Source organism: Dermacentor albipictus, chromosome 2 (genome assembly GCF_038994185.2).
Source record: "Dermacentor albipictus isolate Rhodes 1998 colony chromosome 2, USDA_Dalb.pri_finalv2, whole genome shotgun sequence".
Lineage (NCBI taxonomy): Eukaryota > Metazoa > Arthropoda > Arachnida > Ixodida > Ixodidae > Dermacentor > Dermacentor albipictus.
The window spans coordinates 42,806,768-42,822,922 of NC_091822.1; the positions used below are offsets into that span (position 1 = coordinate 42,806,768).

The 16,155-nt window shown below is 42.8% G+C and overlaps 1 protein-coding gene across 1 annotated transcript in view; it reads right to left on the reverse strand.

Annotated features, from left to right (window-relative positions):
• Positions 1–16,155, reverse strand: part of LOC135912786 (meso-2,3-butanediol dehydrogenase-like) — an 82,095-nt gene that overhangs the window by 55,150 nt on the left and 10,790 nt on the right. The window contains exons 2-3 of the mRNA XM_065445335.2: positions 2,578–2,717; positions 915–1,007 (exon numbers count right to left, since the gene is read on the reverse strand). Of these exons, the coding sequence (XP_065301407.1) occupies positions 915–1,007; positions 2,578–2,717 (233 nt within the window). The remainder of the gene's footprint in view (positions 1–914; positions 1,008–2,577; positions 2,718–16,155) is intronic.

The following is a 16,155-nucleotide window of genomic DNA, read 5'->3' on the forward strand; positions in this document are numbered from 1 at the left end:
TTTCGCGCCTGCATGGGTCACTGTAAATGTGGGACTGAGCAGACACCGATGCCCAATGAAACCCTTTGACGCCGACTTCGCCACTGCCTGAGTGCCACTCGTTCTGTGCTGGTCTTCAGCGGGCCTCTTTGACGCCAACTGTGGTCAGTGAGTAAGTGCCAGTAGGTGTGTGCCACTCCTCAACGAAAGCCTTTGACGCCAACTTGGGTGACTAGGTATATGCCACTGTGAATGTGCCACTGTACAATAATAAAAGATCCTTTAAATTCATCCGGTGCTCGGGGGAATCGAGTCCGCATCACAAGAGTTCCTCAAGGATACAACCAGACGCTTTAGAAGGCTGCGCCAGAAATGCACTGGGTATGTGCCGGTTTTCAATTACCGTCTTTCGCGCCAACAATTGGGTGATCTCAGTCATGAATGCTCTGGGTATGTGTAGCTCTACAATGAAATTCTCGACAACTTAGGTAACTGAGTATGTACCACTAGGTGCGCGGCAAGCGAGCCAACAATTCTCAGCCATCGCACACGCTGCTGTTCTACGATTATCGTCTCCGAGACTACGCGCATACATCACGACAGCGCCACTAGTTGGCGCGGCATATCCAGAAAGCAGTGCGAGAGAAGAAGCCGGTTGCCACATGTCGCGTTTCTCAGGGTAGATTTCCACACGATACATTTAGGAGGCCGCTGATAGGCTAGATGGCGTGGAGTATTCCTAGAGAAGCGCAAAAGAGGAATGCCGTTGCACTACAGGCCTCACAGAGAACTCAATTCAACAAACTCATATCACACGTTCGGTATATTGATTCAATCCTAAACGCATTACCGTCGATCGTCGTTGTGAGACGGGGTCTGCCGATTTTTTTTTCTGTCCAGCCTAATTGATCTGGTATACGCAGCGTTACACTCACGAGAATGTCAATTTTTCCAAAGTGCTTTGCAGTCTTCTCCACCACAGCAGCAACGTCCTTCTCCACGGATATGTCACCAGGTACAATAATCACCTGAAATTGAACGGCGCTGTTTAAAAAAAAAATTATTCCATATGGTGCATCATCAGTCTACTTTCCAAATGTACGTTTTAGCTTCTTCAATCTACCGGACCATGAAAGTTATATTCTGGGGTTTTACGTGCCTGAACCAGGACCTGATTATAAGGGAAAGCGTAGTGGGGGGGGGGGGGGGAGCCTGATCAATTTTGAGAACCTGCAGGTCTTTACCATGCGCGCAATGGAAGGTATTTGGATTTCACCCACATCGACATTTGACCACTGAGTGGTCACATGATCACTGTGTTTAATTATGCGTCTATTTTAGTGGATGTTCGCGTTCTCATTAAATTTCACTTGTTTTCCTTTCGTGATGAATATGAACATGAATAAGCAAGTATTTCCCTATGTATAGAATCACAGAAGAATTCGCCTCAACAAACGAATTGCCATTATTTTGAGCTTTGACCAGCGTTGTTGACTATTTGCTAGCTTTGGTAGCAGCTGGCCAAATATCCATGAATCATCTGATTCTTCCGTATCTACTGGCTTTCTCGTTTCCCTCTTTTAGCAGAGAATTTTCAGCACTGCGGACGAAATATCCTCAGTCTCCACCAGGCAGCCAATTTGGTTTCTATCGCTCTTTTCCACAGTGTAATACCTCTGTGCCCTATTCTTTCTAATCGGCGCCGTGTTAGTGCCGCATGAACTGTGGAACAACCAATCGCCACAGTGACTCTATTTGCTATGGAAGCGGGAGCACATATAGCAATACAATTTTCGGTAGTACATAGACTTATTGAATTTCATGGAGAATCGGGTGACCGGAGACGTGTAACGGCGACAACAACGCTGCAAGTGACATCGTAACTTTCCTAAAATATTTTATTCAACCACAATGCTTTCACGACGTTCTTATACTACGTATTGTCCTTGTCGAGGAAACATTTAGCGACGCTAAATGTTAACGTATTACATGCGCAGCCACGTAGAACATGTAGAGTACAGCTGGTTACTAATATAACAGCTCTCTGCCCTCTCTGGTTGAAATTGGCGACACTAGAGGGCACCACCAAAGCACCCCTCGCACAACGGTCTCTGGTAACCCGTTGTAGAGTTAACTGCAATACGTTTAATCATAGGCTAAGTTTTCCTAATTACCGGGTTTAGGCGTGTGCTTAAATGTTATTTCATCTGCCGGATACCGCATTATCGGATAGCTGAAGGCCAGCTATAACGCTGATAGTGAAATCTTGTAAGGCTGACGTTAACCAGGGAGCACACAACAAAAATACTGCCCTGAAGGCATACTATGTTCTACTTAAATGCTTGTGTAAAGCGTTCGCAGCGACACCACCGCTAAACAGGCTGTCCTTTTACGCTTGTCTTTTCACGAGAACAATCACTTGACAAAAACATGTTTCAGACGCATCATTGTTCGACAAGGCATCAGAATATGTCACTACCAGCCTTGCTACTGCAAATGTCTGGTAGCGCAGTGATCAGTAAACAATAACAATTTTATGGACAAGCTAAGACTCGCCCTTGTAGCAAGTGCTGCGACATTGCATCACTGTGGGCCTACCTTGTCACAGGGAATTCCCTTGGCGCAGCACTCTTTGGCAACTCTCTCCAGAGACTGCTTGTTTCTTGCAGTCAGCGAAAGCCAGCAGCCCAGAGAAGCGAAGTGCAGCGCCGTTCCTTCGCCTATACCCGACGAGGCGCCTGTGGGGAGAGAAAGAAAACAAACATCAGAACAATCATGTTTACATGGGCCGCCTGACGCAACAGAAAGCACAACGAAAAAAAAATACAGGTGTGGACGGGCATTGATCTCGCAACAATTTATTAGTTAAAGTGAATACATATATGCATGAAAGACAGCGGATGAATTAAGGAACTGTGCAGTTTTCAGTACTGTAAGAGACAGTATAGCTGTGGTAGCTCTTGTAAGAGCGCAGAATCAAGAACAAATTCCTAATGGCCCTATTTATCGCGTATACGTCCTTTCAATGCTGCTCGGCGATGGGAGGACCAGCATACCTATCATCATCATCAGCAGCAGCCTATTTTATGTGCACTGCAGGACGAAGGCCTCTCCCTTCATCCTCCACTTACCCTCATCCTGCGTAAATAAAGGCTGTCGCCTTTTGTTGCGAAGAGATATGTTTTATTGGAAACAAACATTGCCAAAAAGAGGATTTCATTTATTTCAGGATTATTCCCTCGCTAAACATCTTCTCAGTACGGAAAGTTTTTGATAATCGAGTCACGGTCTGTCCACTGCTGGGATGAAGGCCTCTTCCTGCGGTTTCCAATGACCCCTGTCCTGCACCAACCGATTCTAACTAGCGCCTGCGAATTTCTTAATTTTATCACCCTACGTAGTTTTCTGCCATCCTTGACTGCACTTCCCTTCTCTTAGCACCAATTCTGTAACTCTAATGGTCCACCGGTTATCTGTTATACGCATTGCATGGCCTGCCCAGGTCCATTTCTTCCATTGGTGTCAATTAGCATGTTATCAGTATTCATTCATTATATGTTAATTTGTCGTTTTAAGCAGCTTGTCGTTCTTAAAGTGTTTCAGGTGCGGCCGCAGGAGGCTATAGAAGCTTACGAACCAACAAGACCAGAGTTTCCTTTTTAAATCGCCATCATTTGCTGGTATAATTGCCGAGAAATTTCGCCTGATATGAACTCATTCGGAAACCGAGCGCCAGAGGGGTGCTTTATACGGTCCACACGCGATGTTCGGTCGGCAGCATCCTCTGGAGCTGGGCTGAGGTACAAAGTCTGTAACCGCGCGATTGTGCCACCGGCGAAGATTAGTCGCCAAGAGACCCTCGACACTGAAAGATGCACGGGCGACGGACACTTCGGCTGAACAGAAGCGAAACGACGAGCGATACCTTACGTAGGCAATGTTCCGGATTCTCCTGGGGTCCTATTCACAGTCAGTCACTGTAGGCTGACCACTTCATTTAGGTGATTTAGTAGTGTGGTTTGATGGGCCATTTGGTGGATGATGAATGTATAAGGAGTTCCAGCAACTACTTGAATTAGTAAAGGCAAGGCGCAGAAGACCAGGACTCGAGAAGAACATAACCGACTGGACCGGCGTCAGCAAGTGCTCCAGCAAGTACGGACGATAGCAGAAGTAAGAAGAAACGGACAGGACAACGCTGGTACTTAGCCGTACTTGTTGGAACCCGGCCCTTACACGTTCATTTAGGCGAGTTGCTTCATCTTGAATGTAAGTAGAAGCAGCACAAAGCTACGTGGTCAAGAAGACGGAGAAAATAATCACATCAGCACTGACGCTGATCGCCAACATAACTTTATTTAATTGCTTCATTTTTATTCATGCCTCAAGGGTAAATGCGGTGTCGACAATGAAGACAGTGGTTCGGAGTTAACTTAATAAATTGACTCCGGCAGACAACAGCTGTGGTTCTCAAGTTTCCCTCGTTTTTGATAAGCTGTAAGTCGATGGAAAGCTGCATGTATGGGACACACTTAGAAATTGCAGAGTAGAGTTGTCCCAATCCATTGCGTCTGCGAAATCCCAACAGTTGCCTTCTCAGTCCACGCGTGCGACCACCCGTCAGAGCGCTAGGAAATGACCAGTATCTAGCAAGACGCTCCGGCTTGTTTCACTCAATGCACGCAGTGTTCTTAATAAGGTACAGTTACTTGAAGATGTAATTTTGACTTATCAGCAACATGTTTTAGTGATAACAGAAACCTGGCTACATTCAGATGTGCAAAATACTGAAATAGTTCCATCTTCCTACACGCTAATCCGTAGAGACAGAGGATCACGTGGTGGCGGAGTTACAATTGCGATAAAAAACAACATTAACTTTACTCGCTTAGATTGTATCAACAATCACGAAAGCATATGGTGCAAATTGAAATTTTACGATAAGAATATAACTTTGGGTGGTGTCTATCGTCCTCCGAATGCTCCCCTGAGTACATAGAAGCACTATATGATTACTTGCTGCGAAATACCAATTCACGTTCAAACACCCTTATTACTGGCGATTTCAACTTACCCGGCATTAATTGGCCCAGTCTTTCCCATGACGGCAAGGATTCTAAAAATGCGGAGCCTCTGCTACTAACTGCGTTTACCTTTTCCTTAAACCAACTCGTTTCCGAAGCTACCAGGATTTCCAATTCTTCTGTTCTTGACCTTGCGTTTGCAAGCAGTTCGCTCCCAAATTGCTCTGTTAGTATCAGAGATGGGATATCTGATCAAAAGTTACTCGTGTTAACATGTCCTATTTATGGCTCACGATCACTCGTCAAGCCTTCTGACATCTTGATCAGGGACTACACGCATGCGGATGAAAATGCGGTAGTCAGCTATATGGAATCCATGTTCACATATTTTAATGAAATAAGACACCTTAAGGAGTTATGGTTATGTTTTATAGAAATGATATTTCATTGTGAGCGCAGTTATGTGCCTCTAAAAAAGAAACATGTCAGCAGGGACTACCCATGGATGAATCGTGATTTGATTCATATAAAACGCAAGATTAAACGCTGTCGTAAACGTGGTGTGACAAACAACAGCTTCCAAGTCTTCTACAAACATTTCAGGAAAAAGTGCACGCAGCAAGAAACAAATTTTTTTCCTGCACTCTGTCCTCTTTCATGTTAGAACAATCCAAAACATTTTTGCGTTATTTGTCTAAAGATAAAAGCGGTATTACAGAAATAAAGAATTGGGTGTAATCATCGATGACCCCTCCATAATTTCTGAAAAATTCAACGCATTCTTCCAGTCCGTTTTCACGCTGACGGCGTCACACGCACATTTGCCATCTTATGCACTTCTTGAACCGATGCCTGAAGTAAACTTAAGCAAAGAGGGCATTCTTCACCTTTTGCATACACTCGATATAAAAAGATCACCCGGTCCTGACGAAATATCAAACGTTTTTCTTAACAGATATGCGACCTGGGCAGCAGAGTACTTGTGTGAAATATATACAGTCTCGTTAGAATCTTGTGTGATACCCGATGACTGGCGCTCCGCAAGGATAGTCCCAATTCACAAGACTGGAACACCATTAGAATTAAACAACTACAGACCAGTTTCCCTAAAATCCACAATTTGTAAGATGCTAGAACATATTATATTTAAGGCGATTATGATACATCTAGAAAATAACCAACTGCCTCATGACAATCAACATGGCTTTAGGTCCGGTCATGTCCACTGCAACTCGGCAAGCCAAGATAACCGAGGATTTCGTAAATTCCCTAAATATGAAGGGTCTTGCCCCCTGTTGTCTCCAGTGAGCTGCAACATTATATACATATATATATATATATATATATATATATATATATATATGCTCTACTGTTCAGCAGTATCGTCCTCCGATAAACACAACATACTGTAGAGTACTGAGCAGCAAAAGCAAAAGATAAGTGTGCCAGCTTAGCCTCACTTCACCCACTTAAACTGGAGATGTTCTTTTTTCGTCAAAAACGCCCGTATTTGTACATGTGCCTGTCGATACAGTTGGTAATTCTTTTTTCGAAATAATATATATGGCTCGTGCTTCTTCAAGTTGGCAGTCAGCTCTAGCCTGTGTTGGGGTTGTTTTCTTATTATCGTTCTCGCCTCGTCGCGCTGAATCAAGTTCATTTGAATTTCGCGTTACTTGGAAGCATGACTTGGAACATCGAATCTGTTGAGTTCTAGGGCCTACAGCATTTCTCGCACAGTACCAAGGTTTCCGCGAGACAAAATCAAATATATGCTAGAGATCACTTCACTTTTCGGCGCACCACAAAGAAACGTACAACACATGGCCAAGCAGTCACTGCTGCCAAAGTGTCAGAAACGCAGTCATCCGCAGACGCGGAGTCATGCGGTCCCGATTGCACGAAATCTCGGGAATGTGATGGTATCCTCTATATTGATTGACCGACAATACCAACGCTTTTTTGAAACCGCAGTGGCAAATAGTCAATTTCGTCGTCAACTATCTCCACAACGAATGGCTCTTTCACATCGCGGAAATGCGTACATTAGACTCGCACGGCAGCCTGATACAACACTGCCATTGCAACATATTGGGCCTTGAAGCACGAATGAATAAGTAATTATCAAAGCTAGCTAAATAATAATCGGGCTGCGATGTCTGGCGAACTGTCTTGTTGGTCCGGCGAACTGAGGGCAGGAGTAACAAAGTAAATGTCGCCGTAACGTTTAAAGACTAACCCTCCTCTTCCCCCCCCCAACCCCAGCCCCTTGTTGCTCTAAAAAATTGTTTTCACTAGGGCGAACATTTTTGTCACGTAATTGAGTAACGCATTCGTGAAAAACATGTCCCTTCGACATTCACGAAAGGCCCCTAGTGCCCTAGACTAACCTGAACTACTATAGATTCACCGAACATTGATATCGCTGCATTTTGAGTGCTAGTAAAGCTCTATATATATAACTTCTTTGAATCAGTTCAGTTCGGCGACAGTGCACAGTGAACACGGACTTAATTTTTTTCCTGTTACTCTGCAGTCCCTGCCACGGATCGACTGCTGTGAAGGGCCGATTCGTCCAACAAAGACGGCTGCTATCTGATCATCTTCGGACATCGTTTGGGTGGCTACCTGGCGCATGCGTGCTCCATAGAGAAGTTGGCTACGACGGCGGTGCCACACCAGCGTACTTACGGAGGACGACAGCCAACTGCGACTACAGTTCGGCGACAGTGCACAGGGAACACGGACTTAATTTTTTTCCTGTTACTCTGCAGTCCCTGCCACGGATCGACTGCTGTGAAGGGCCGATTCGTCCAGCAAAGATGGCTGCTATCTGATCATCATCGGACATCGTTCGGGTGGCTACCTGGCGCATGCGTGCTCCATAGAGAAGTTGGCTACGACGGCGGTGCCACACCAGCGTACTTAAGGAGGACGACAGCCAACTGCGACTACAGTTCGGCGACAGTGCACAGGGAACGCGGACTTAATTTTTTTCCTGTTACTCTGCAGTCCCTGCCACGGATCGACTGCTGTGTAGGGCCGATTCGTCCAGCAGAGATGGCTGCTATCTGATCATCTTCGGACATCGTTTGGGTGGCTACCTGGCGCATGCGTGCTCCATAGAGAAGTTGGTTACGACGGCGGTGCCACACCAGCGTACTTAAGGAGGACGACAGCCAACTGCGACTACAGTTCGGCGACAGTGCACAGGGAACACGGACTTAATTTTTTTCCTGTTACTCTGCAGGTGAGGCTACTTGCTATCCTCAAACAAATCCTTACTATCCTTGCACTGTTGCCGAACACAACGTGCGCCACGAGTGTCGTATTGTTTCTCGTTGATCGAGAGCCTACTGTGTGCTGTGCTTGTATCCTTACCGCACTTCTCTTAGCTGCCCGCTTTCGACCTAGTTATGACTAAGGACGCCAAAGATTTTTTTAAGGCCCTTGATGACTTGAAGCGCGAACTTCGGGCTGACCTAAGGGCTTTGAAAGAAAGGGTGAAATTCTGCTGTGACACATGTGATGGTGTAAATGATATCAAGCAAGAGTTAAAGGAATTGCGAAAAGAATTTCAAGGGTTAGTGAAAAGAAATGAAGAACTTCTAGCCGAGAACCGCAAATTGAGCAACAGATTCGAAGAGCTGGAACAGCATCAGAGATCTAACAATCTGGAAATCAAGGGTGTGCCAACAGAAGGAGATGCTACAGAGGTCGTTAAGAAAATTGGCGTCTTCTTGGGTGAGCCAATCGTTGACACAGATATGGACATTTGTCATCGCATCGCTGTACACAACTCGGAGGAGAAAAACATAGTAGTTCGTTTTGTACAGCGTACCAAGCGAAATGTAATCCTGCAAAAAAGCAAGAAACAAAGGATAACTACGAAAGACCTTGACTACGGAGGAGAAGCTTCTCCGGTATATGTGAATGAACATTTGACTGTCTTAAACAAAAGGCTTCTGGGGGCTGCGATCGCCAAGAAAAAGTCTGCAGGATGGAAGTTCGTGTGCTGCTCTGGAGGGAAAATTCTTGCTCGAAAAGACGAGGGCTCGGTTGCTATCAGAATTGCTAAACATTCTGATCTGGAGAACGTAAACTAAGGATAATGGTGCACCCACCTGTTCGACACACTTCAGAAAAATGATGGCAGGACAAAATGATTGCCAGTACTACGATTGCCAAACTTTTAATCAAAAGCACAGGTCAAACAAAAGACAATTTTCAGTTATACATATAAACATGCGAAGCCTAAAAAACAAAGTGGATAGTCTTGAGATACTTCTTCAGTCCCTACACATTATTTTTTATTCAATAGTATTAACAGAAACTTGGCTAACACACGCAGACACGGCACCGCATCTTCCTGGTTACAAGTGCGTAAGCCTTAGTAGAGATATAAAAAGGGGCGGTGGTATAGCAATTTTTATAAAGGAGAGTATACATTATGAAGTGCTGAGCGACCTGACTAGATGCGATCAAGTTATTGAAAGCCTGTTTGTCAAATTGTCGAACGTCACTGTTGGCGCGATCTACAGACCGCCAGCAGGCAAATCGATGGAATTAATCGACTTCATCGACAATGCTCTTCGCACTTTACAGACTGTAACAAAATCATTTATGCTTCTCGGTGACGTCAACATACACACCATATCAGATAGTCCATGCGCAAGAGACTTTCATGACATACTAAATTCCTATGCCCGTTCTAATCTGATATCACTGCCAACCAGGGTCACAGTAGATACTGCCACGTGTCTTGATGTGTGTGTTACCAACATAGATAATGCAAATGTTACGGCTGGTGTTCTCAGATATGACATCAGCGATCATTTGCCAGTGTTCTGCTTGGGCTTTCCTTCCGAGAAAAATAATGTTTTTCCTCAAGAAAACCTTGATGACGTTTCATAACTATATAGCAGAAGAGAACTGGGATGATGTGTTCAAGCAACGTAACGCCACACTGGCTTACCAGGTCTTTTTGATGAAATTTCTACATTTCTACGATTTGGCCTTTCCACTCCGAGAAAGTACTCAGAAAAGTAAACCGATTAGAAAACCATGGGTTACTAGGGAGCTGCACAGTAGAATAAAAGAGAAAAACCGAAAATTTCAACAGTTTCTTAAAACCCGAGATCCATGTGTACTGAATGAATTCAAACAACTGAGAAACAAATTGAACTCGGATCTAAAATACGCAAAGTCCAATTATTTCCAAACTAAATTCCAGGATGTTCAAAATGACGGCAAAAAGACATGGGAGCCACTAAACAACATATTAGCAAGAAATCAAGCTGACTGTGGTGTGAAGGAAATCTGCATTGACAATGTGCTTCTAATTGGGAACAATTTAGTAGAAGCTATGAATCAACATTTCGTTAAAGTAGGTGTTTATTCAGGACGGCATGGCACTTCCAGTGACTGCGTACATATAAATAGCTTGATGGAGTCGATCATGCTTGCCCCTACAACGTCTCATGAAATCGAAACAATAATAGGAAATCTAAAAAACCAAGTCGCTTGTGGAGACGACGGGATAAAAGTTTTGCCTATTAAGCATGTGGTAAGCTTGATAAGCCCCATATTATCGCATTTAATAAATCAGATGATTCTTAGCGGAGATTTTCCAGACGATTTGAAGATCGCAAAAGTTACACCTGTCTACAAAGGCGGTGGCGAGACCAACATTAATAATTATAGGCCCATTTCAGTTCTGATAGTGTTTTCAAAGGTATTTGAATACGTCATCAATCACAGGCTAAGCGGTTTCTTTAATAAACACCGAGTAATAACAAAAGCTCAGTACTGCTTTCAAGCAAACAAATCAGCAGAGATTGCTCTCGTTGACATAAAAGATAAGATAATTGAAAATATAGAAAAAAAATTGCTCACTCTTGGCTCATTTATAGATTTCAGCAAAGCCTTTCTACTAATACCATACCATATTGTTAAGAAAATTCGAAAAATATGGTATTAGAGGAGTAGCAATAAAACTAATCCGGAGTTATCTAGAGAAACGTTATCAATATGTACGTGTTAACAATTGGTCCTCCAGCAGACTCGACGTACAACAGGGCGTTCCCCAAGGCTCTATTCTGGGACCCCTAATTTTTCTTATTTATATAAATGATATTAACGCAATACATAGATCCCCGCAATTAATAATGTATGCAGATGATACCAATGTTTTTTTCACCGGAGAAACAATGCAATCTTTAGAGACGTCTGTTAATGACTACTTATTACAGTTATCTGCATGGCTTCGAAGAAATCGCTTGAGTCTAAATATAAATAAAACAAAATACGTCATTTTTAAGCCAATCAATAAACATGACTGCTACCCGGTTAACATTAGATTTGAAGGACGCTTGCTGGAACAGGTTACTGAACAAAAGTTTTTAGGTGTCTGGTTTAACCACAATCTCTCATGGAATACTCACCTTATTCACCTAAAATCAAGCCTTTCTCGCACCATTGGGTGCATTTACAAAGTACGACATCTAACACCCAAACTTTTAAAGCAGGCGCTATACTATTCACTGGTTTACTCTAGAATGAGCTATGGAATCTTGACTTGGGGAACAACAACGACTACTAACTACTACAAACTTAATGTATTACAAAAGCAAATGTTGCGCATACTGGAAAATTTTAAAGGCAACAAGCAGTTATTGAGAACACAGCCATTATTTACCAAATATAACATGTTGAAGGCTGACCAGGTGTACTACTTTAAGCTATTGCAATGGATCATTAAATACAAGTTACATATTTCCGGAGTGCCCAGCTTAAATTCATACAGTACCCGAAACCCAAAACGAAAAATGCCGCAAGTTAGAACCAACTACGGAAGGCAAGCATTATCTTTTCAAATAACCAATGCTCTAAACAGAAGAGATATGCAAGTCGACTTTAATAAAAATGTACATACATTTAAGAAATACTGTAGGAAGTTTCTTGTGAACAGTGACATTATGTTTTCATTATTGTAAATTACCTCACAAAGTGCGCTTTGTTCTCCCTTGCCATGCTTCTCTCAACTAGTGCAATTTTTATACACGGCTGTGAAATTGTGCTTGGTTATTGTGTCTTGGTTTTGTGATGAGTGCCATGGCTATGAATGATGTTGAACGTGCCGACTGATAACTAAATTGCTGTGTTCTGTATTTACGTTGCAGCCATTATGTTGCACATATAAATATTTTGTACCAATTATTTGCTGACTTCATATTCGAGCAGTGACTAGTCTCCCCTTTTAATATTGCCCACTGTCTGAACCTATGTCTGTCTGAATGAACTTTGTTGATGTATTTGGTCTGTGTATATTGTGCAAGGGGGCCGGGGCCCTTGTCAGGCGCTCTGTCGCCTTTAGCTTCCGCCCCCTCTTAGACTGTGTCTGAGGAAATAATAAAGAAAGAAAGAAAGAAAGAATACGTTTGTTATTTGAAACCATTGTTGATTTCTTCAAAGAATATTGCAACGAAAACGTAGTCGTTATCTTGAACGTGTATACATTCAACGCACATCCGGTCAATTCGCAACACTACAGTTGCGAGAAAAGTTCTTCAAGAACTGCGCCGGCAAAGAAATTGGACGAAGTTTTTACACTGCACCGCGTATTGTTACGGTCTGCCTCGGTTACACAATACACTTTGCTATGACCACTCGCAGGAATGACAGCTTCCGCTTTGATTGATTTGTCATGGTCTCTGTAGAAATGATTCTATTTTTGTCACACTTTCTTGTTCTGGTGGATGGAAAAAAATACATTCTAAACACGTGACGGACAAGGCCAGGTCCGTTTTTTCCAGCAATATTCAATAACATGCATGTAAATGTGCTCCTAAAATGCCCAACTCAGAAAAAAGCTTTCCTGCTTTCTTGACATGCCGTACTTGTTGCAATGTGTATTCAGAAATAGCCCATGAGGTATATCACGTATGCATAACTAAACAAAAAGGGAGGATGCGTCCTGCTAGACATAAAGAAAAAGCTTTCTTCCTTTCTAATTGATTAGAAATCTGATGTTGAAATTGTTGGGTGTGCATGCTCATCATCATCGACTAAGGTACTTATTGGTGTGTATTATCGACCTCCTGACTTTCGTCATTCCTTTGTGGATGAATTTCGCAATAGTATACCCACAGCTGTGGAGCTCTTTCCTTCTGACTACATGCCTAATTTTGGAGATCTTAATTATCCCCTAATTGATTGGTCTTCCTTGTTTTCTCCCTGCCGTAAATCTATGGACTTCATTAGGTTAGCTTTAGGTTTTAATTTATTTCAGGTCATTAAGTAACCCACTTGTGGTGAAAATTTGTTAGACTTAATGCTTACCTCTGCTCCTGATATAGTCGGACAAATACTCACGCTCGATGTATTCAGTGATCATAAATACTACAAATACCTCTTTACAAAGCACTTGAAGATGTCAGGTTTACAACCAAGAAAATAAGAAACTACAATAAAGGTAACTATACAGGTATGAATTCCGATCTTGAAATTTTCTTACACCAAGAATTTATGCCCTCTTTCTCTGTACGTCCCGTTGATGAAAACAGGACCCTTTTCAAAGATAAAATATCTTCGCTAATTGACAAGTATGTCCCATTGATTACCATATCTAATAGCAGGACTAACCAATGGTTCAACAAGTACCTTCGTAGGTTAAAAAATAGGAAAAACGCTTATACCAGAAAGCCAAGCAAAACCCGACAGCTTGGGTTGAGTACAAAAACTTTTTCAAAACTTACTGCTCTGCTATATCTGCTGCCAAAGATAAATATTTCAACCGTGATCTACCCTCACTCCTCAAATCGGACCCAAAAAGGGTTAGGAAAACAATTTCACCGGACAATGGCTCAACTCGGATTTCCCTGCACAGAGCCAACAACATACTTCTAGCTGACCACGAGTGCCCTGTCGCTTTTAAGAGTTTTTTTTTCATCAGTATTTACCACGGAGGATCAGTCCACTGTACCCCTTATCCCTAAACCCGACTACTCTTACATGGAACCTATTAACATCACCGTCGAAGGTACATCGCGTCTAATTACAAACCTCAAATTATGTACATATGCCGGTATGGATAACATTAGCTCCAAAATACTAAAAACACTGTCTCCGTTTCCAGCCAAATATTACTTCACATATTCCGGCAATCATTATCATCCGGGCGCCTCCCTTCTGACTGGAATATTGCTAAGGTAGTGCCTGTATTTAAGGCGGCAGATAGAAATTCGCCTGGTAACTACCGTCCTATCTCCTTAACTTGCATTTCTTGTAAATTACTTGAGCATATCATCGCTCCTCATGTCTACAACCCCCTTGAGTCAAAAAATTTCTTTTTTACTAACCAACATGGCTTCAGGAAACGGTTTTCATGCGATTCACTGCTATTTGAACTTACAACCGACCTACATTTTAGCATGAATAACAACAAACAATCCGATTGCATTTTACTTGATTACTCAAAAGCCTTTGACCATGTCGCTCATTGTCATCTAATCTCGAAATTATCTTCACTCCGGCTAGATTCGGTAACTCTTTCTTGGCTACGGAATTTTTCGTCACTTCGCCAGCAGTTCACAGTTGTTAACAGTTCGTATTCACCCCCTTGCTATGTGACTTCCGGTGTTCCACAGGCAGAGTTTTAGGCCTCTTACTACTTCTAATATACATCAACGACCTGCCTACTAACATATCTTCTTCCATCCGTCTTTTTGCTGACGATTGCATAATTTACCCCACCAATAATTCTATAGACGACCACATCGCACTCCCAAATGACCTCAAGAATGTTTCTGATCGGTGTAATACCTGGCAAATGCCTCTTAACGAATCTAAATGTAATGTTATGACTTTTAGCCGTAAGCATGTCAATTCTAAATTCAACTACTTTCTTAACTACTCTCAGGACTCGAAAATATCTTCATATAAATATCTCGGAGTTCACCTCGCTCCTAACCTGTCCTGGGCATCCCACGTCACTGCCATTTGCACCAAAGCCTGACGAACTTTGGGGTATTTACGAAGAAACTTAAAAAAACACCCTAACCAGCATCCGGAAGCTTGCATATGCAGCATTTGTCCGGCCTCTACTAGAATTTGCAAGTCCTGTGTGGTCACCTCTTCAAAAATATCTAATCAATATACCTGGAAGCCGTACAGAACAGAGCAGCACGTTTTATTTCATGTGATTATAACTATTCTCATAGCGTAACTGAAATTAAACAGAATCACGATATCATTTCACTTGAAACTCGCCGTTGCATCGCACTTCTCTGTTTGTTCCGCAAGTACGTTCATGGTAATAGGCTGTCTCCGCTACCTCACGAAAGGCCTTTGCGCATGTCAAAACGCCTCCATATCAATTTCAGTTACTCGCGCTTCTTCGGTCACACATTAACCTTCAACAGCTCTGCGCTTCCACGTGCCATTTCTCTGCGGAACGATTGGCCCGACACTACCGCTTCCTTAACAAACCATGATTCCTTCCGCAACCAAGTCAGCAGTCATCTTTCAATAACACCCTTTTAATCTGTTCACCAACTTATTGCTTTTCATCGCTATTTCTCAGCTGCATCATGGTTTGTACTGCGCATCAATTACTTTTTTAAAATTGCTATATCTCTTGTGTTTGAATGCTTTATATGAGAAATGTATAAGTACCACTTGCTACATAATATGTTCACTACCTCATATAGTACTGTTTCTGTTTATACCCCCCTTGCGTAATGCTCCTTACATCATGCTCCCAGGTCATTGTAAATAAAAAAAAATATCAAGTGACTAGGTAAGAGTCAGTACGATTTAGGGGCTGTATTCGTAGTCGAACAATCTCAAGGATGTGATCGCTCTGCCGAGATTTTCTACGGCACGTTCCTCACCAGTCGCATGGCCAGAGGGGCTCCACCCGTGAATAACCAAGCACAACCTTTATCTCAATAGAGCAGTTGCTCCTTCTCTCTAGAAATACGAATGACAGATTTCCTGGAACTGAGCAGAGATTGGCACACTGGTAGCAACGTTGTGGGTCGTATGCACGTGAGGTGCCGATCGAGTCACAAGAAATCTCGCGAAAGGGACTCTGCCCTCGGAAGTATCACTCGAGAATACCGCCCCAGTATTCAGAGATGCCACCACCGGC